The following is a 23,260-nucleotide window of genomic DNA, read 5'->3' on the forward strand; positions in this document are numbered from 1 at the left end:
CTTGGAGCTCTGAAATACACGTTTGTGACTTAGAAGCCCTCCACCCTTTGTATCAATCCATCTTTCCCACTTAGAGGCTTCCTGGTTCACTCTTTGTGGCACTCCAGGAAAGCAGGCGTATGTTTGCAGAATCCTTACCTGGAGCTGCTGCTCTAGCTCTGGGAAGACCAAAGGAATGGCATCTTCAGACGATGCATCATCTAAAACACGAGAATACAATGGTTACCCAGCATGCCCTGTACCTTCTGAGTATCACCCTCCATCTTCTGTGACCATGGAGGCATAGGGGAGCTTAACTGGCCTGACAGAGCTTTGGGGAGAAAGAGAGAGGTGGGAGGGAGGGAGGGAGGCAGGGAGTCAGGGAGGCAGGGAGGCAGGGAGGGAGGGAGGGAGGGAGAGAGGGAGGGAGGGAGGGAGGCAGAGAAGGAGGCAGGGAGGGAGGCAGGGAGGAAGGGAGGGAGAGTCCTCAAATGTCTACTCTCCTAGCTCTCCAATTTAAAAAGGCTACTTAATACTGTCACATCAGCCCAAACCAGGGGATAGGCATGAAAGTGTTTTTAACATGGTGCTAATGGGCAGTCAGAACAATGTCAGTGTGGAGGAGGACATGTGTGACAGACGGCAGCCTCACTCAGACAGTTTTGCCCTTCACAAACCACCATTTACAAGCAGCTCACTCAGGGTTTCTGTGTGTAACAGCCAGCCAGCAGCCCCAACTGGGACTCTCTCCCTGTAGTGTCAGGGCAACACTGACAACCTGGAGCAGAATCCACAGCTGTGTCTCCAAACTGGCCTGAGCCCACACAGCTATGGCACCTCTGTCCTCAGCGGCCTAAACATCCCCTCAAACAAACATTGAAGCAGCTTAGTTAACAGTAAACAGCTCCTGCCCCTTCAAAAGATACATCCTTGGAAGCCTGTGAGGAACCCTGGCAGGAACGTTGCCTCAGATACACGTTACCCAAATTTCTTCAAGAACAGGGTGCTAATCCAGCCTTGGTGCTTCGTTAAAAAAAAAAACCAAAAAGATCTGTTTGCCTAGAGAACTGTGGCTCCATGGGAACATTGCCTATTCATTTCCAAACCCTTCTCCAGTACATGCCTGAGAATACAACACACACACACACACACACACACACACACACACACACACACACACACACACGCCACTTCAAGTCATAATAAAGCAAGGAAATACATTAGTTTTTATATTCTCACTAGCATGAGCAAATTCACTGGTAAAACTAATTAATGATCATTTTTAATTAATTAGGTCATACACAGTAAAGAGACAGGGCAGTCATGGTTGCTATCCACGGATATTTATTTCCATGACTCCTCATGGATAAAAGTCTGAAGATGCTCACCTCAAAACCTTTATATTAAATGGAGTGTTTGCATATAATTTAAATGTGTCCTCATGCATACTTTCATCTCTCTGTAACTCTTAACACAATACAATGTGATTGCTGTTGAAGTTATTGTACTATACAGGTTAACGGGTAACAAGAAGAAGTCTATACTAGTTCAGTACTATATGATTTTAAGGTTTCCCTGCCCTTGGTTGAATCCAGATACAGAACTCACAAACACACAGGGTCAACTATATCCTTTCCCAGCTCACTGAGAAATAAAATGTAGTAAATACACAGGGCATTTGTGGCTTCTGGGGGATTTCAGCTCTTTGAAGGCATGGAAGACAATCACCAGAGAGAGGAGTTAAACAGGGGTAGTAGCAACCTCAACCAAACACCTCAGGGGTCTAGTCACTCAGCAGCAGATGGTATATTTTGGTCAAGAGTACTGAAATAATACTCCCACTCAAAAGTGATCCAAAATAACAGCAATACATCACCAACATGGGACTGATACTCCTAAACACGAGCTTCAAAGAAGGGTAAAGCCTGTGCCCCTTGGATACTCCCTTCCTATAAGAATAAGAACACCAAATTCTAGCCAGTTCCTCTGACTTTCTCAATCCACACCATCACTGGCCAAGAAACTGGATGAAATTATCACAGCCTGACACACTGTAGAGAAGCCTTCCACTATGATGTTTAGAAGACCAACTAGGGTCTTCAGGGCATTCAATTTGCTTTAGTATATTTTCAAAAGCCTAGACATCGTGATTATTTGAGCTCATCGGGTCCAGGACCAGAGTGATTTGGCACAGTAGATAGGAACATATTGTACTTTGGCATCCCAACCCTGATTACCACAGATGAGGAGGCAACAGGAAGGAGAAACCACTTCCATAAAATAAATACAAAAGACAGGGCATGCTAGAATTCTAGGAGATACTGAGGACTGGTTCTCAGGGCTTCCTGACATGTAAGTCATCCTGCCCACTATGCAGTCAGTCATACTCCTTCTTGCTTCATTATAAAGTTTAGAAAAGAGTGGAGGAGAGTTATCCATTCACTGCACTGCCATATTGTAAACAGCCAATTCCTGATATGACCCAGAATGAATGGAGTAAGGTAGAAATCAATGTCTTTATACGCAGCCACCCACGCTGAGACACATGGCTTGCGACTGGACCTCTTCGACTGAAATGAAAGTCTAATCCGACATAATGGATGTTTTACAGACAAGTAGAATGGAGGCAAGACGCTTGCTTCAGAACGGATCAAGCTGGATCAACCCAAGCAGGAAATAGCAGCGGAAACAAGAAAGCCGAAGACAGATGCAAGGAGTCTACCAACTCTGAAAGCCAACCGGCATCTCCCGCTCCATGCCATCTGCTTTAGCTGGCAGCCTCGCCTGCCAGAAATTTCAGGGCTTGAGAAGCTGCTTACAGAGCTACTCCGTGCCGGTGTGAGGGGTGTTTACTTTTAAACAGTGGCTGCCTTCTTTGACTGCTTTTAAAAATAGGCAAATATTCTAAAAGCAGAATGATGAATCACAGGACTGGGCCCAAAGGAAAGCAGGAAGGTGACTCAGACAGGCTAGTGGCACAGCTGTTGCACAAACACTTGGCCAAATCGTCGTAAGACATTTCCACTGCAGTGATGGATCCCAGTCCCTGAGAGTGCTCAAGTTTACTGTGACAATCCCAGAAGCACACGGCAGACTGCACAGTAGCTACACCAAGAGACCCCTGGCATAGTTAAACGCTATTTTTTCCCCAATGGAGAGAAAAAGAGCAGTTACTAGATACATTTATAATGGGACGAAATCCCCAAAGAGTGGATTTTTATTATGACTTAGCTGCAAGGTGTTTTACCGTCTACTGTGTGTACAGTAAGGACTCAGACTCAATGCTGAATTGGAAAATCACCTTATCCTAGTTTTTAACGCACTGAGAAAATAATACCAAAGCAATGTGAACTCCATAGACCAGATGAAGATGGGGTGAACCGCAGTGGTAGACTGTTCATCTGGTGAGCATGAGGGCCTGTGACCAATTCCCAGCACAACCTAACGGAAAGAGCAACCAAAGTCTGTCCTAAGGAATTTCTTCTTTCTTTTGAAAAAAGCTTTCAAACATTTTCGTCTGTTTGGTGTACCGGTGTTTTAACTGCATGTGTGTCTCTGTAGCACAGGCATGCCACAGAAGCCCACAAGAGACATCTGATCCCCTGAGATGGGCATTACAGATGGTTGTGAACCACCATGTGGGCTCTGAGAACTGAACCTGGGTCCTTTGGAAGAGCAAGGCAGTGCTCTTCACCTCTGAACCATCTCTCCAGCAAGAATAAGATACACAAAGCAAAGAGTTGGAAACGAGAGAAAAAAAGAATGTTTAATACACAGATGTTCACTGCCTGTTCGGCAGTTATGATGACTAAGCCAACGTGGTCCTCAAGCTGGAACTTTCTTGTTGGTTTTCCAGCCACACTGACACCACAGGGCATTTTGTGATGGGCTCATCTCAGCATCTATTGAGCAGCTGATAGTCGGATTCCAAGGGCATTCTTTTCAGATTCCCTTAGACCATTTTACCTATGCTTCTCCATGAAGCAGATAAAGGAAGTCCACCGAGCCTGTAAGACTCGATGTTACCTAGGAATTAGCTACTCTGTCTGAGTTATGACAGAATGCTGAGCTGAAGGGGCTGAGCGGGCGTCTGGCCCAGTCCACTGAGAGTGGAGTGAGGAACAAGCCCGAAGAAGGAGGAGCTCTATAAAACACCATGACTAGTGGCCTTGGGAGATGAGGTGTCTCCCAGCCCAGGGATCTTCCCACTGTACCAGTCTGTGGTTCACCTTCTGGACAGTGATTTCCCAGACTTGCAGTTCATAAACCAGAACAAATAGTCCTGAAATATTAGACTAAGTCATACCTTAGATTGCACGTAGGGTTTTATTTGACTTGTGAAGATGATTCACCAGTTTGCCTGTGCATCAGAGAGAACGTTTCAATATAAAAATGAAATGAACTTAGAATCAAGGAGTGGCCATCATATTGGTTTTAGCTTTGTATGCTAAAGCAATGTATTCTAAAACCCCACTGTTACATCTGTTTTTATTTTGTTTCAAGTGAGAGACGTGAAAACCCAATTAAACAGTTTTGCAAACCAACATTTAAGAATTGCTATCTTAAATACTCTCTTGATTGGGCAATAATTTTACTGGACTTTGGGGTCAATTATTCCTGCACAGACACTGTTTTCATGATAGATGTAACTGGAGTATAGACTAGAAGACACTAAATCCTTGTTATGAAGACCTCAAGTTTTCAAACAGGGAGCCCAGAGGGTCCACATTTAGAAGATGCTCCCAAGTCCATCCCACACCTCATACAGAACACAACAAGCTGTCCTGTTCTGAATCCTCTGAAAAACTCTATTTTGTGGGCTAGGGTGTTAGTATAGTTGGTACAGTACTTTTTGTGTAGGCACAAGGGTCTAAGTTTGATCTCTAGAAATGTAAAGGGATAGGCAATATGGCTCATGTCTGTAATCTGGGTACCTGGGAATTAATGAACTTCAGGTTCAGTGAGGGACCCTTCCTAAAAGAATAAAGGCAGACCAGGTGGTGGTGGCACACACCTTTAATCCCAGCAGGTCTCTGAGTTTGAGGCCAGCCTGGTCTACAGAGCAAGTTCCAGTGCTACACAGAAAACCCTCTCGAAAACCAAAAACTAATAAATAAAGTGGAAAGCAGTAAAGAAAGATCCTGGGTACCCACCACTGTCCTCCCCGCACACACATGCACACACATGCACATATGCACCCAGACGTATCTCTGCACATATCTAAATTAGCATTTTTATACCACACACAACACAAACCAACAACACAACACACGGATCATACCACACATACACCAGAAAGGCAAGACTGGGGCTGGAGAGATGGCTCAGTGGTTAAGAGCACTGGCTGCTTTGCAGGGGACCCGGGTTCAGTTCCCAGTACTGACATGGTGGTTCACAAACACCTGTGTGTTCTAGGAATACCTGTAATTCCAGGGATAAGTCTAGAGCTAGGAGACCCAGGGTCCTCTTCTGAGCTTCTAAGGCACCTAGCACACACATGATCATAGGTGTGCACGTAGGCAAAAATACCTACATACATAGTGAGTGCGGGTCTGTGTGTGAACTGAAGTCCACCTTAGGTGATGAACGTGAGCAGCTGGTATGATTTCTTTGAGAGTTGGTTTTCTTTATGCAAATGGTCAGAGTAACCTGTTTTGGAGACTTGTTATTGATGAAGCAATACACATGTCAATGACTCTTTCACATCTAGGAAATAATCATTAAGAAGATGAGTTCTTGATATAATTGAGTTTCATTCCCATTCCTTCTCCTTACAAACCCAACCCCTGAGCGGAAACACGGCAGATGTGTGTGTGCAAAGGCGTTGGGGACATTGTCATCGAAGACAAAGAAAGCATGTGGGTCAAGGTCTCAGTTTACCTCCTTCTCCCCTGACAGTTGAGGGGGCTTCCCAGGCGTAGTCTGCGCCTCAGTTCTTAGGATTTACTTTCTTTATCTAACCCTGAATGGAAGAAGTTATCTCTCCTCCATTCCCCCAGCAAAGCAGACACTTCCTTCATGAAATGTCAGCTGAAAAACTGAACTCATACAGAAGAGTTCTTTAAGTAGCTTCATTTAAAATGAAGATGGTTCACGTATTTCTGATCAACAACAACAAAAACTTTTTAAAAAATGGATACCCGGATACCCCAGCTCTTGTCAGAGCATCGAAGCTTCAAGTTGTATCAAAATATGTTTTAGGTTTTTGCTTCATGATTACCAAATGCTGCATGTGAATTTCATAATCTGTGCTGGGTTCTCAGAGCCGGAGAACTAAAGGCACAACATGAGAGATGGATGGGGTGGGCACAGCGACATGGTAAAGAGAGAAAGTTGGTAGGACAGCCAGTCACTGCCGGCTCTTTACCACCAACAAACACCCTGTGACACCGCGCAGGAATAAACAGACGCTGTTTCTCTGCAGAGGACTCGATGCAGCTTACAGCAAATTTTGCTTCTCAGAAGCACTCGTCTGCTTCCTGATATGGTCTCTGACAGGCTGCTAATGCCATCTTTTTTTTTTTTCCTTTTTCTTTCAGAATGTCTTGATGATGATCGAAGCACGATCTTGCTCAGACTGTTGGTATTCAGTTATCCAAGGGCATCAAAGGCAGCAGATAACAGACAGCTGGCCCTCTCTATATACATGTGTACATGTGTGTAAGTTCCCACACCTGGACGTTCAGCCAACCGCAGACTGGAAGCATGGGAGGAAAAGACTTGTGTCTGCATTGACATGTTGCTATTTCCTAAGTAATAAATATGGCAGGTGTTTACACAGCCTTCACACTGTATCCAGTGAAGTATCCAGAGATGAAACTTGGGAGGTTATACACAGGCTGTACGCCGTTTTCCAAAAGGGGCTCAGGCATCTGAAGAATTTGATGCTTTGGGTGGGAGGTCTGGAATCGAGGACCTCTGAAACCTCCAAGAGAGGACACTTACTGCCCAGCATGCCACCAAATACATCTTCACCTCTCCCTTTCCCTCCTACCTCCAACAGCTTACCAGGAGCAACCTGCCCACCCCCCCCCACTCCCATCCCCACCCCCCCGACTGCCGGGGAGCTCTTTGATGTCAGGGGCATTCATGCTTGAAAAACAAAACACTACAGGGTCTTTATTATCTAACTTGAGCTTTCCTGGAACTTGTGGAAATCTTCCTGCTTCCATCTCTCGAGTGCTATAGTTGACCGGTTCATTAGTTCCTCTCATTGCATGGACCCTACTTCTGACTGGGTAGTGATGCAAAAACACCCAGAACCTGGCTTTGAAGTGCTCCTATTTATTCATTGCTGGTTTGGATCCCTTAGGCAACATTTGCACAAATGGTTACAAAATCTCTATGGCATTGCTAGCGATATGAAACCGAGGTGACAACATGAATACAAACGTCCGCACCCCACAAACACCCGCTTCCTTTAGAGCCTTTCTTTGAAAACTTATGCCACAGACTCCAACCAAGATAAATAAAATCTACTTGCATCTCAAAGAATTTTCAAGGACAACGATGAACTGGGAGCAGCTGTAGATACTGTATTATCGATTTCATACGTGTGTAGTGAGTCTTTAAAGTTAGCAAATGGGTGCCGCGGTGCTTCTGTCCTCTCTGGGTTTGTCAGGCATCCAGAATTCTAGAACTTTCTCTTTTTGCTCTCTACTATATGGATAGCTGGAACGATTGAAGAACAGACTAGCGATAAAAAAAAAATAAGCCCCAGTATTCACTGTGGGTAGAAGTAACTAAGGTAAGTAAGTTTCCAGAGTCTTCCTGGGGAAAAGAGATTGGGTGTAGAGAGAAGAAAGTACCAGAAACATTCGGGCCCTGTGGAGAGAGGGGGATATAATATCCAAGGTAGGGGAAGTTGATGGGAGGAGACAATGGCAAGGGACACTGCATCTGAAACAGCCTGTCGGCTGGCCAAGCACACCTGGACCGAAGACCAAGCACACCTGGACCGGAGAGCCACCGCACCATGTCAGGGTGCATGCGGCGGCACCCTGTGTGAGAAGGCATGCAGCGGCACCTTGTCGGGGTCTGTGAGGCAGCACCATGTCGGGGTGCATGCGGCAACACCGTGTCAGGGTGCATGCCGCGGCACCATGCCGGGGTGTATGCAGCGGCACCATGTCGGGGTGCACGCAGGGCGCCATGTCGGGGTGCATGCAGGGGTGGCCGCTTCAGCTATTCCCACTGCTAGACATAACACTGGATTTTTGAGATAAAAAAATACTTTTAGAGACTCTGATATAGTGGGTCCTGGATTTTTATACTAAATCCTGTGTGGTTAATTTGTGCCCTAATGTGAAAATCCTAACAACTTACTTTTTTTTAAACAAAACATTAACAGCTCCCAGTCTAGGCTGATGCCAGTATCCTTGGAGAGAGTAGGGTAGAGAGAATGAACACAAAGTTGAAATGTATATGAGAGCATGTCACTCTTGTAACTCAGTTGAAGATAACGGAAATTCTGTATCCTAACATCTGCCCAATTCTAACTTCTCTCTCATTGGAAAGGAGCCTGTGGCCAGGTGGTGGCGGCACATGCCTTAAACTCAGGAGGTGGGGGGGGGGACTCTCTGTGAGTTAGAGGTCAGCCTGGTCTGATCTACAAAATGAGTTCCAGGACATCCAAGGCTACACAGAGAAACCCTGTCTCAAAAAAAAAAAAAAAAAGGAGCCTGTGATGTTCATAATAACTCAAGGTGAAGGGTTCATATTTCAGTGCATTCGCTATTGTGAAAACTAATCCAGTGGCGAGCCTCATTGAGGAAGTTAACATTTTGGAATTCCTGGTTTTGGAGATAATATTGAGCTTACTGAAGACAGGAATAGCCGCCTCCAGGAATTACAATTATCTAAGTGTCGTTTAGTGAAGGGCTCTGGCGGCGGCCTGGAAAAGGTGGCTGCACCTTATAGAACTCCATGTATTTCTCCCCAAAGCCCGCTTCTGTAGTGTAAGCCCTTGCAAGCCTGTGGCTCGTTTTCTGTCAACAAACAATCACCAGTTCTCACTCCCAAAAGCCAAGCTGTCACCCAGCTGTTCCAGTCCTTCTTTTAAAATCTTTTCCAAACTCCATCATTTCACCCTAAACCCAGACTCACATCCCTTTGTTTTGTTATAGAACATCTCTCCCGTTTACTCTTCTCTCCACATTCTGGACCCTGCTACCAAATTTCTACCCTTCTGTTACATCATGAGCTTTGAAGATTGAGAGGGAAACTCTGGTCTATGACTGTCTAAGCAGGGATCCTCCAGGGATCTCTTCTGCTCAGAGGTGATACGATCCCACGGCACAGCTTCTGTGCTAACAGACTGCGGTTTGGTGTTTGCGGAACACACCACGCTCTTCCTGACTCTTGGGTTTTACTCATGACTTCTACATTAGGGAAAAAAGGGAGGGGGCTGGAGATAGGTTTTCTCATGTGTGGACTCTATACCCAGAGATGGTGTCTTTCTATAATCTGCCTTTCAGCCCGATTTTATTGGCAGCTCTTTCAGACGACTCTGACAATTTCTCTAGAGAAGATGGGTGGTTAAGCAAATCACAACCTTCTAGATTTATGGAAGGGGTCATGCCTTGCCCCGCTGTGTGCAGCCTAACAGCCTTGGCAGAGTACTGAAGGCATAGGAAATAGGAAAGGCCCAGCTTCTTAGACATGTGATATAGCGCTAGCCACTCACTGGATTACCAATGCCCCAAGCAACAGCAGGCAGCTACACTGTGAGGTGTATCTTAGTGTCAAAAGCAGTGTGGAATGCCCATAGGACACATTCTCTGTAGCAGTTTTTATTTGTCTTGATATTCCACAATCAGTTACTGTAACTATGGGGTTACAGTACAACTTGAATATTTAATTTGTGTCAAGCACTTTGCTAAATGGCTTCGCCTCTAATGTGATGCTCCATTCTTACCTCCACAGGCAACTGAAGGAAAACTGAATTCCAACAAGGCTGAACAGCTGGCTTTATAATGATGAAGATAAGCCTCTAACTTCCAAACCCCTAAACTTCTATATTAAATGTCTCGGGAATATATGTCAAAATGGATGCAGTGCTCGCTATATTAGTCCCACGGGAAATGAATGCTTGGGGGCTAGACAGACGGATCACTGGTTAGGAACACTCTTGGGGGCTAGAGAGATGGGTCACCGGTTAGTAACACTCTTGGGGGTAGAGAGACGGATCACCGGTTAGGAACACTCGCAGTGCAATCGTGAGAACCAGAGCTCTCATCCCAGCCCTCCCAGTACACTGTGTCCTGGAAGTGCCTGTAGTTCCGGCTCTAAGAGATCCAGTATCCAGTCTCGGTTCAGCACACACACACACACACACACACACACACACAGGTGAACAAAACAATGGGAATGAGTGGATACATTTTACACACGGATAAAATTGTCAAACAAATGATCTTCAAAAAAGAAACAAATACCAATATTCACAAGCAGAGATGTCTCCCTGTCCCTTTGACAATAGTAAATCCAACAGTGAGGAATTACCCCTCAAAAGGCCAGGTTCCCTCCCCCACACATTTGCTATTGAAGTATAGGGTATTTCCCTTTTTTTTCTTCCTAAATAGGTGGCCCACAGGAAGCACACAGTGGAATTCAAAAGGCATGTATAGCTTGCATGATGGCAAATGTTACTGTGTGCCTGTGGGACGCTCTACACACTCCTTATTCAAGAATTCAGAGGGAGTGTCCCAAATATCTGCAAAACAGCCTTTGGTGAACTGACAATCCTGTATGCATGGAAAAGTTCCAAGTCCTCAGTTCTGTGGGACCCTTGAAATGCTGCATGTCTGGTAAGTATAAGCACATAAGAGGGCTTTTGCTTCTTCCGTAAAGAGATGTAGTGAATCTCTAGGAGTAATACCTTCATGTATGCATTCCTTTTCTTAATATTTTTATTTATTCTTTGATAATTTCATATATTTATACAATGTATTTTGAGCATATCCATCCACCATAACTTCCTCCAAGTCCCCCTAGTGTCCCCAACCCATTTCCCTCACAATTTCATGTCCTATTGTTCTTGTTTTTCTAAACATGTGTTCTTGATAGATGCTCTCAGGTGATATAATCAGGCAAGGCTGAGAAGCACTGAGAGCTGCCCTCTGCCTTAGATTCTATAAGCAGACAGCCTTCCTAAACAAATTAAAAAGCATTGATCATAAAGCTAAAATAGCCATGGTAGTTTCTTTTTGTTGGTTTGGTTTGGGGTTTTGTTTGTTTGTTTTGTTTTGTTTTTTTTGAGGCAGAGTTTCTCTGTGTAGCCCTGGCTGTCCTGGAACTCTCTCTGTAGATCAGGCTGGCCTCAAACTTAGAGACCCTTCTGCCTCTGCCTCCCTATAAGCCCATAACTATCTTTTTGTGGAAATAGAGGGTAAGAATTACTTAAAGTGCAAACTGTTTTTAAAGAAATCTATTAAGAAACATGAATTTCAAAAGTGGACATTTTGAAAACACTTAGAATTTTAAAAATAGACTGAAAACAAAATTAAAATGTATTGGTTAAAAATGTTCAAGATAAATTAATTAAAAAATGTTCACGAACTCTCAGGTAGGATCAAGAGAACTCAAAGACTGTGCCAGAAGAATCTCAAGTTTCCATTTTGGACGTCAAAGAAGAGTTTATTCGCTCAGCCCAAGGATAAGACTCACTTCTCTGTTTCTTTTCTGGTGTGGCACATTTCTTTGTCTTACTCAAAATTATGTAATACTTTTACTTGGTTGGGTAAAGCAAATTTATGGACTGAAATTTTTTGTAAACCGGTTTATTATAATGGGGCATGTCCCACTCCAATGGGACATGAGTAGAAGGGAATTTAGATTTGTTTCTTCTGCATTATAAACTTGCATGTGTGTGTCTTGAAGACTACTCATTGTATACAGAACATTCCTTGAAATTTGGAACTATGAAGTGCCTTACAAACTGGAAGGAATTGTTTTTTACACTTTTTAGAGAAGTAACAAGGCATAATGAAGGGACTTGGATTTCTAAGTCTAAGGACCTGTGTTTGGATAATAACCCCATTATTTAACTTACAGTGTGGTCTTGAGGCCCCATCATTCCAAGGCTCATGGCTACGTTGTATGGTTGTTTAACACAAATAACAAAGATGAGTTCCCAGTGCAAAGAGAATCAGAATGGTGGTGTTTATTTCTATGTTAGAGTGGATCTTCCTCGTGTGGAGGTCACTCCTCACCAGTGTCTCACAGAATAACCCTTGAGTGGGAGACACGGTACATCGAAACAGGTCATGGTTAGACTGCCAGAAAAACACACAACAGAGGGCCAACGTTCCACCTCTTCCTACTCTGGCACATCCCTCCATTGGTGACCATGGTCCAGGAAAGTTTAAGGCAGATGAACAGCTGTATAATCACCCAGCAAACGGCAGCATCACACCACAATTTCCAGAGCCAAATTTCTTACTTTACATTATCTTGCAATGATTCTGTCCCTTTTTCACGAATTAACTGTGCGGGGGGGGGGCAGAACCTTGGGTGTCATTAGTCAAGTGCCACCCACCTTGTTCTTTGAGACAGGTCTCTTGCTATCCTGGAACTCACTGGCTAGGCTGGGCCAGCAAGCCCAGCCATGCTTCTGTCTCTACCTCCCCATGGCTGGATTTGCCAGCACGCCCCCAGCTTTTTCACAAGTCTTTTAGGGAACCGAACTCAGGTCCACATGTTTGCGTGGCAAGCACTTTACTGGCTGAGCTATCACCCGGTGATAATTTAATCTTTAAAACATAACCCCTATGTGGACAGCACAGTGAAGGAAAAGGAGAGTATCGGAGAAAACAAGACCCCATTCTCAAAAGACCTGAGGCTTAAATGGTGATGTTTGACAGATGACGTTTAACTAGAGCTGATGCCAACGGTCATAACCCAGACCTTCCTTTCACAGCCATTGTGACCTCCCAGCACTTGGGCCCCTCGTTCAAGGGTGGTACAGTTCTGTATGTGTGTTACGAGGTCACTGAGGGGAGCCATGACAAAGGGCTCTAAATGTGGCATGCTCACCTCAGACCTTACTATTTAGAGAGGTGGCCCCTCCTCACCTGTCCCATTCATCATTCCCGGCGAAGTCTGTTTATTTAGCCGGAAGTATAGGAATACCAGCGAGAAACCAACATCACACACACGTGGCTGGAATGGGAACGGTGACATTTTTATATTATCTAACCAGCTGCCAGCTCTTAATAAGCATTTCCTCAAGCCATTCTTACAATGACACCATTGTCTATCCTTAGAAATTGCTATAGCTCTATGGTTCTTACCTACAAGAATGCTGAAAAGGGGAGAGGAAGAGGAGTTAAAACACCCCAATCAAAGTGGTGGTGGGGGGGACTGCCAGAGGTATTTCTGGAAGCCACAGTCTAATACTGTGTGGTGGAATATCACACGCTTCTCATCAGGTCACGCAAACATGCAATTTTAGACATTGTCCATGGAATCTCAAAGTGCGGTGAGAGTTCTGGAGGGCAGCCCTCTCCCCTGGAGCAAACTGTACCTGGGGCATCATTGAGACTAAAGGCGATGCGTACTGGTCTATCTGCAGGTACCCTGGCTGCGCTGATCATGTGGGCACCCGAGGCCCGGCCTTCTCCTGGGGCTTCCAGCTGTAAGGACAAGAGATAGCCATTGTCATTTTGCCCAGCACTGTACTTTGACACCCCATAGATCCTCGGAGCTTAGAAGGGGAAGTTAATAGGTTGCCTTCCCTCACATTGTAAATACCTAGCCCGTTTTAATTTTTTAAAGGCTTCTACAAAAACTACTTTGGTAATAGACATCCAGGATGAATGAAATACGTTTTTTTTTCAAATACAGTTTTTAAAATCTCTACTTCATATTTTCAATGTCTCTTCCCATTGGTCAGTTTAATCCTGGCTTTGAGGCTCACCTATAATGCTTTTATTTATGGCAACAATATAGAAAAGACACGGTATTGATAGACTGACAGAAAGATTTAGGCTTGGCTACTTTTCCATGCTTAAGAACCAAGTTAGGGAGTGAGGAGATGTCTCAGATGGTGAGCAAGCAGAAGGATCAGAGTTCGATACCCAGGTAAAAAGGAGGGGGCAGGTGCACGCTGGTGACTTCAGTGATGTAGCGACAGAGACAGCCGGGTCTCTGGGACCCCCAGGGCAACTAGCCTAGCCTTATTGGCAGCATGCCCCAGGCACTAGTGAGAAACAGGGTCTCACAGAACGAAGAAGGCAGGTCCTGAGGAACGACCACAAAGGTTGACCTGTGTCTTCTACATGGGTGTGCATACCTGCATGCCCATGCACACACACACACACACATACACACAGTCTAAATTAAATGCAAAGTTTTGTTTAGGCAGCAGTAAAGGATCAACATAATGGAATCGTTTAAAGCAAATCCCAAGCCATTCTAAACCCCCTTTACAGTTGTAGTATCTGATGACCTCGAAATCTATCAAACGTTTATGCCTAAGGCTTCACTTCTTAACAGCAGGATACGATCCAAACAAAATGTATCCGTGGGGCACACACCTATAATCACCAACCTTTGGGTGTGGCTATGGGAGGATCAGCTGACCCAAGGTAATATTTACTAAATAGTGGGTTTGAAACCAGCTTGGGCTACAGGAAGCCCTGTCTTTAAAACAAAACAAAAAAACCAAAGAAATGCCATGAATGTTTGGCTCAACCTATTAAATTATTATTTAGCTAATAGACTTAGAGATAATGAGTGGGAAAAACATCCTTTGCATAAGATGGCAAGAGTAAAAACTGTTCTTAGGAGAACTTAACCCAATTAGACATGCAATAATTTGATGTTCAGTGGAACTGAGAAAACATGTTATAATAAACAAATTATATGGCTTTTTAATACATATATTTAATATTTCTATTTTTGGTCATGCCTCCTCTAAACTCTTCCCCATGTCATGTAGGCAGAAAAGCAAAAAAAAAAAAAAAAAAAAAAGAACCCTGCATGATATGTTAAGGAAAATGTCTCCAAAAATGGCAAAATATAAATAATGTCTTTAGCCATCCTTGGCAGGATCCTGGGAACCGCTGTAGCAGAACATTTTCTCATGGTCAGGTTTTTTTTTTTTTACTCTTTCCCATAGCTTTTCTGTGTCTAAAAATAGTATCCAGAACACTGAATGTTGTTTTTACAATTACTTATGTGGACAAGATCAAGGTATACATTTGTACAAGGGCATTCAGATGTACATACATTTTGAACCATCTTAGGTACCATATGGAAAGAAAAGAAAATAGGCTTACATTAACCATTTCAGTAAGGCTTAAAAACACAGCAACTGTTTATGAGCCACTTAGAATTCTGTTGCACCCATTAAGTTAACTCTACAAACAGCTATGAGCACTGGACATTCTACACACCACAGCATGTAATTATAAGTTACAAAACGACGCTATCCTGAATTTGCCGTGACTTAACACAGGGCCTCTCGCTTTTACAAGAGCAAGCCTCTGGCACATTCTTGTGTAGTTTCCTCAGCTTTACTATCAAGTCCTCTCTTAGCCACCTGCTTTTTGAAGAAACAACACAGATTGTCCCAAACTGAACAAAACAAACAAAAGCTCCCCCCCCCCAAAGTTGTAGCTGAAAGGGGAAAGTCTTGCTTCTGGGCATCCTACAGTACCCAGTTCACCTGAGTGTGACTTCTAGGGATGGAGGCTCACTCCTCTCCAGGCACATGTCTTCACGCTTTCCTGAGTCAAGAAATGAAACAGGTGAGGTGAGGGGGAAGTCTGCCCGTGGGGTTTCCTGAACAGACCTCTGCTCTGGTCTCAAGCTAGAGCAACGACATGGATGAACACGGCTAAGCACGGCACAGCAGGAAATATCTGTCTGCCTCAGAGAGGGTGATGCCAGGGTCCCGCAGACAGTGAGCTCCACAGAGCGGCCACCACTTGCGTTTTCATCACACCTCCTGGGGAAACCGGCTGCTGGTCCCCTCTCCTGGCGCTGTTAACAGAGCCCTAGGTAAGCTGCTGGTGCTCGGAGCGGTTAGTGGAGTCTCACACCTGCTGCCTTACCTCACTTAGTTGAGAGTCTGCACTTGTGTAATCCAGGGCCAGCCACTGCCTTGGCCAGTCGTTGCGTGTGTGGAGTCAAGACTCAGAGAGAGACCAGTCTGCACCTGCTGCATAGCAGCCGCAGACGCTCTGAGGGGCAGGGACAGCTGTCCCGGCTGCGCACTACTACCTGCTCTGCCCCAGACCCCAGTGTCCCAGCCCACGGGACCTCCCTGTTCCGCTTCCTTACACAGCCCCTCTCTCCTTTCCATGCCACTCCAACAGCCAGGATGTTGTCATGTTTCTAGAAAAAGCGAGGGCAAAAGAAAAATCTTCCTCCTGTCAGAGGCATTGATAAACAGCGAGTTGTAGAGAGTCCAAGTGCTTGAATTCATTAGTCCTGGCAAACCTAAAATACAAACAGCCTTGCTTCACGAGACAGGAATGTCTTCGTGGTGACCCAATCCGTGTCTGTGGCTATTCCAGCAAACTGGCAAAGATAGCATGACTCTAGTCAGCAAAAATGTCAGCTCAGCTAGACCCAGCCAACTTGGACAGGCCACTTGCTGACTCTTGGATCGTAGTTGTGATGATCCCATTAAGGAGACCAGGTCTGAGGCTGAGCCCGGGCCGGAGCCTGATGACTTGATCCATTCTACAAACACAGACACTCGACAGGGGTGAGTGGTGAAGAGAGAACACGAGGATCCTTCAGGCTTCTTTTTACAACTGTAAACTTGGATGTCTTGGGCATTTCAAAGTAACTGAACCATGATGTTAAGGTTACATGGTTAAAATAACATGAATAATATTAACAGAATGCAAGGCAAGTCACAAACCAAAAGAAAATTTTTGCAAAATGCACGTGGGAATTCAAAGTGTGCAAGGAAATCTTAAAACGGAACAATAGGAAAGCAGTCAAGTTCAGAAAGGGAGAGGCAAGCGTTCTCAACAGACACGTCACCGGAAAAGGTAAATGGGTAACAAGTAAACCCATGACCAGCTTTTATGTCATCAGAGAGTCTCGTACTGAGACAATGGTGTATCACTGTGCACCTGTCCTCATGGCCCACGTCCCAAAACAAATGGTGAAGTGTATGTGTGCAAGTGTGGTACTTCTTCACATCTTTTTAAAGACTTACTTATTTATTATGTATATAGTGCTGTGTCTGCATGTACTCCTGCACACCAGAAGAGGGCACCAACTCCCATTATAGATGGTTGTGAGCCACCATGTGGTTGCTGGGAATTGAACTCAGGACCTCCAGAAGAGCAGCCAGTGCTCTGAACCTCTGAGCCATCTCTCCAGCCTTACCTCCTTCACTTCTAATGAGAATATAAAATGAGCCATCTCTCCAGCCCTACTTACTTCACTTCTAATGAGACTACAAAATGGTAAAGGAGCTTCAGAAAGCAATGTGATTGCGTCTTGCTAAACTAAACACATTCCTACCTTGTGATCCATCAATCCACAGGCTGTTTGATGGTCCAGTCTCTGGGGTCACTTGACATTAGATCGTAATTATCATGATGCAAACATTCAGCCTCAAAGGAAGAAAGGTTGTATGTCTTTTATGTGCCAAATGGGAATAGCTGTTGTGTCTCGAATTTTAAATGTCATCCAAAAGTCCATGCATTGAAGGCTTGCCTGGCTACCCACAGCACAACTGGGAGGTGATGAAAACTTTGGGGGGAGGTTTCTCTCTGAAGTGTGCCCTTAAAGGAGATTATCAGTGTCTCAGCCCAGACGTGTTCTCCTCAGTCTCTCTCTCTCTCTCTCTCTCTCTCTCTCTCTCTCTCTCTCTCTCTCTCTCTCTCTCTCTCTCTCTGCCTCCTGGACTTAGTGATTTGAGCCATTTTCTGGACCACATGCTCTGATAAATCCCCCCTCCACAGACCCAAAGGCAACAGGACCAAGAAAGTGAGAGCTGCAACCTTATAAGTTGACTTCTTTAGGTCCCTCTCCAAAACAATGAGAACTAATGCAACACCGTGTCTTTACTGATTCCCACCTCAGCCCCGCCCCCAGGTCTGCTTCTAGAAAGGCTGATGGTGACACTGAGGGCACTAAAGTTATCGGTAACTGATAGCATCTGGAGTCCAGTGAAACTGAAAGGGATGGGAAAAAGACAGACTGAGATAGCACCTTTCTTAAAGTGACAGTTCCTATTAAATGCTTGGAAATCACCTCCTTCCATGATCATGTAACTAGTACCTGATATATGTGGCATTTCTCTGTCCCAGAGTCACAAGAATAATCCCAGAGCATGGGCTGTGATGCCGATGGTTCCATCTTCTAAATGTCTAAGGCGACTTCAGGAGAGAGGTGGGGCAGATGCCATGGAGGAACAGATTTCCACAAAGAATAATTTGACAACAATGAGTGAGGAATAAATAAGAAAATGTCCAAATACTCTAAACGTGCTGTGTCTGAACCTGATACTATAAACTGAAACTTTTCCAACCATAGTACCTACTAACTCTTTGGTTGTCTGATGAATGATGATGCATTTCTGGACTTGTTACTCAAAACACATTCAAGACAACAACAAATAAACACAAATGAAATGCATTTCCATGACTGAAAACCAAAACAACGACAGGGCACTTTAGAAATGCAAAAGAGTTGGAGTAATTCAATCCAGAAAGGATATATGTGCACATGAAAATATTAACACATTAACAGTATGCTTCTGAGTGGTACCACTGCCCAAAATTTCCATTTTATTCCTTTCATCAATAAGCATTTCACTGTTTGTGTCAGTCAACTTTCCATACCCATGACAAAATACTTGAGATAAATCAGGTTAAAGGAGGAAGGACTTATTTTGTCTCCTGTTGCCAGGACTTCCATCCATGGCCACTTGGGCCCATTGATTGGAGCCTGTAGCAGAAGAGTGCATCATTGCAGGGATATTTTGTGGAGAGGATGTTCTCCCTCATGGAAGTAAGCAAGGTAGGAAATTCAACAGTCTCCTAAGTGCCCCAACTGAGAATCAAGCCTAGAACATACAGGTCTTTGGAAACACTCTAGACTCAAACTCTAAACTCAATAGAAAGTTGTTTTTAATAAAAGGGGACTTTTGGTTGAGCATAGTGTGCATGCCTTTAATTTCAACACCTAGGAGGCAGAAGCATGAGCATCGCTGTGAGCTCAAGTCTGGTCTATAAGGTATGTTCCAGACCAGTCACATCTGTACTGTAAGACTCTGCCTCAAAGGCGCAGGGTGGGGTGGGGGGCAGTAATCATAGTAGTTCCACATATGAGTTGTTTCTGAATTATGACTTAGGATATGCCCACAGTATAGACTATTATGATAATTTTGTGATATAAATTTCTCAATACAAAACAAGCATTCCTGAACTTGCTTGGTTGCTTAGGAGGCACGAAAAGGATCTGGTAAGGTCATCTTCAGACCAGCCTCTCCTCCTGCCCTGCCCCTGACCACGGCCAAGCCTCAAGTCCTCAGAGCCTCTTCCTGCTTCTTTCTGGCTTGTCACAGTAACACAGTGAAAATTCAAAACAAAATCCTGCAGGCTCAAGAGCAAACACAAGATACTGCCCAGTTAGCTTTTAGCTTGGCTTCTATCTTCTTAAATGGTGAACAAAAATTGCATAGATTCTCTCAATTGTGTGTGTGTGTGTGTGTGTGTGTGTGTGTGTGTGTGTGTGGTGTGCCTGAATGTATGTATGTGCACCACCTGTGTGGAGAAGCCCTGTATGTCAGAAGAGGCATTGAGTCTCTGGAATTACAGGCAGTTGTAAGCTACTGTATAGGTGCTGCAAACCAAATCTGGGTCATATGTATAAACATGTTCTTCACCACTGAGTGCCACCCTCCAGATTGCATAGATTTTTGATGTAAGAATTTCTGATTACAGCCGGGCGTTGGTGACTCACGCTTTTAATCCCAGCACTTGGGAGGCAGAGGCAGGGGGATCTCTGTGAGTTTGAGGCCAGTCTGGTCTACAGAGCAAGTGCCAGGATAGGCTCCAAAGCTACACACAGAAACCCTATCTCAAAAAGAAAGAAAAATGAATTTCTGATTATATCTTGTCACCACCTTTCACTTTGATGGAGGCTAAGAATTGATTTTCCTAATCCAAGTTCACTTGAGGTTTAAACTAAGTGACCAACATTAGGTGGTTGCTTTCCTCAAGCTCAAGGTTAGATGAGAGATGAGAACTCCTGAACTACTCGGTGGTTTCTCCTTCATGAACCTTACTAGAAAATGATGGCAATATCCACTAGATTTTCCGGCTTGGAGAAAGTAAGACAGATGGTGAAAAACTGTGGCCTATGAGCTCAATCCAGGCTGCTATCTGTGTAAATAAACTTCACTGGAACACAGCCACAGTTTAAGCCAGAGCCAACATAAAATATATAAGAATCTAACAATCTGGTTGTCTAGGTCTTGGTCTGGCTCTTCCTTTCAAGCTTCAGCTACACCAACCAAATAATCTATGCTTCAGTTTCCCCACAGAGAACTGTAGTGGTCAACCAGATGAGAAGCGGCTATAGGGCAGTGATATTTCCCATTCCTGATGGTCCGCTCTCAAGGATGCCAAAGTCAAGCATATCACTTTGATTACCAGTTCAAATGCACTTGGTGTCTTCAGAAGTAAGGTCAAGTGTAAAATCACATGGGTGGGGAAGGAATGCCTTAGCTGTTCACTAGTGAGGGAGAAAGTCATTAACATACAATAGAGAGAAGCCGAACTTCATGTGTGGCCTCACACTATCCCACTAGTCTTTCTTCTCGGTTTTGTCTCTTACTCATTTGGCTATATTGACACTGTTGCCTAGCATCTCTCGGCCTTGCTTTCTCTTTCGGAAGGGATATTTAAAAGTGATGGTTTACAACATTTCTTATAATTCTAACTTGGTTAAGTTTAGGAGACAGAGCTGGCCCTTAATTGAAAATGTGATTATTCACAGAATTCTTTCCCTGACTTGGAGTCAGTAAAAAGAGTGAAGTGGTTTGTAATAAACCAAAAATACATTTTACAGCAGCCATCAGGAAAAGCACAGAATGGAGATAATCCCTTCTTTCTATGCTGAAGCCAGCTAACAATACAACCTCCAACTTCTCTGCCAAGCCCACTTAGTCATCAACTATCTGGTACCCAAGCAGTATCCATTCTGTCTCTGATTATATCGTGAAACCTGAGGATGTCCAAAAAAAAACTGACAAGGAAGTGATTGTGTTTTGCTCATCAAAACACTTTTCAAATTAAGCCATCACATCCTAAAATAGTGTATTAGAATCATCCATCAGGACGTCTTCCTGAAGGCGGGTGTCAAGCACTATGCAGATACAAAAATGACTAATAGCAGAAGCCTAACAAGACACCTGTCAATCCGCCATTTTTAGCTTAGCTCCTTCCCATTCATCTGAGTTGCCTGACACAAACAGCATTTTACTGACAGTTCTGTGTGTGCTTGAGCAATGACACCATTCAAACGAAAATGGGGCTCTATATTTCCATCCACTTCTTAAAGGGGACATTTTGGGAATTACAGTATTAACCACAAATGAATGGCTGCCCAGCCTTTCAAATGAAACACACAGAAATAGCAATCGATGTTAAGCCCATCCGTGGAGGACCAGCTCCCCACTTCTGCTGCAGCTAAATGGGGCTGAGGATTTCCTAGAAGAGCCCAGGAATAGAAACTGACATTTTCCTGGAACAGAAAAACCCAGGGAAAGTCAGGAGACTATCCCGGGCAGGGGTTTAGGGATCTCAGATCTTTCCATCTGTGTGAGCCGTAGTGGTGTTGAGTAGGGGGCACACACCAGTGGCTAGGAGGGGTTTTACGGACGCATCTCTGCTGAGAGGGAGGTACAGCACTCAAGATGAACAAGGAGAGCACACGGTTCAAAGTCCCAGAGGCGTTTTCCGCAGGCCGCCAAATCAACCCAAACGATTTCAATTAAACAGCTATGCACCGTCCTCTCTGGCCTCAGTTCCATGGAAAGGAAGGTTATTCATGTCCCAGGGAAACATCCCTCTTGGACTAACTGTAGCCAATTCACGGCCCATGTGGTAAAATTGGTTACACATTCAAAATGTTCAAAGTGCTTTCTGCAGAGCCTAGTTAGCATAATTTTAGGACCTTCTTTCCGAATTTGGATTCTGAAATTCACAATGGACAAGAATAGTATTCCCTTATAGGAAAGTGTAAACACAGAAGAATTAGACTCCCTTAGTGATTTTTTTAAATGACAGTTTCAAGAAAATTTTATTACCCATTGATCTGAGGTTTTTAAGAATAACTCCTTTAAGGAGATATTAGAGCAAAACTCAGTAGCAACTCTTTAAGCCAAGCCCTCCCACTTGTGTCTGCATGAGTAGAACTGAGTATAACGGTATATCCAGAGCCAGCCTCTGTCAGCCCATTTCACCACCCCTTCATTTAACCTGAGAAGGCTCACGGCCTACCATTTTTACATATTTACACTTATAAGTTTTCTCCTGTATTTTGATACTCAAGCCTCAGTGACATTTTCCTCACTCTTAACTCAAGGAGCAACAACAAAAATCACATGGTGCTGGAGAGATGGTGCCGGGGTTAAAAACATTTGCAATTATTGAAAAGGACCAAGGTTTGGTCGTCAGCACCTACATGGTAGCTCTCATCCGCTTGCTACTCTACTTCTGGGGAATGTCACGGCCCATCTGGCCTCCATGGACATTTGCACGTACACAATGCAGATACATACACTCAAGCAAACACAAATATACACACATACACACATAACGATTTTTTTATAAAATGAATAATGGGACCATTAAGTAACAGGGTGATTATATCATGAGGTTTATTCCAGCATGCTATAGTAATGTAAATAAAGAATATAAATCACATAAGAATCATGAGCTACGTATGACCACTGTTCTTTATTGTGCATGGAATACAGAAAAGCATTCAAATGTGATGTCTGGGGAAATCACCATGATTGCAGAGGGCAGTGGACTATATTTGAGCCTCCAGGTACAGCCCAAGACCTACTCTACTGTCACACTGACCTACCCATAATCCTTCTGGCTCCCACAATATTTAACCCTCATTTTCTAGTTAGCTGATATTTATAGGACACAAAAGTGCCAGACACTACTTTTAAGGCTTCCAATACTAATCCACTGAATTCTTACAGCAATGGCGTAAACAGGGCCATCCTGCTGGGCAGCGACATGTGGTCTCACTTCTGGGGGTCCAACACTTGTGTGATGCTCCGATG

The 23,260-nt window shown here is 44.2% G+C and overlaps 1 protein-coding gene across 3 annotated transcripts in view; it reads right to left on the reverse strand.

Annotated features, from left to right (window-relative positions):
• Map3k7cl (MAP3K7 C-terminal like) overlaps positions 1–16,424 on the reverse strand; it is a 38,715-nt gene extending 22,291 nt beyond the window's left edge. The window contains exons 1-3 of one of the 3 annotated variants that reach the window (XM_013116165.3): positions 16,038–16,424; positions 13,505–13,613; positions 139–200 (exon numbers count right to left, since the gene is read on the reverse strand). In XM_013116165.3, coding sequence (XP_012971619.1) covers positions 139–200; positions 13,505–13,574 — 132 coding nt within the window. In that variant the 5' untranslated portion in view covers positions 13,575–13,613; positions 16,038–16,424. The other 2 variants (XM_040750541.1, XM_040750542.1) reach the window with 2 other exon arrangements.
• Positions 16,425–23,260: the final 6,836 nt, after the last annotated feature.

This window comes from Mesocricetus auratus, unplaced genomic scaffold (assembly GCF_017639785.1).
Source record: "Mesocricetus auratus isolate SY011 unplaced genomic scaffold, BCM_Maur_2.0 Super-Scaffold_100008, whole genome shotgun sequence".
In the NCBI taxonomy this organism is placed as follows: Eukaryota; Metazoa; Chordata; class Mammalia; order Rodentia; family Cricetidae; genus Mesocricetus; species Mesocricetus auratus.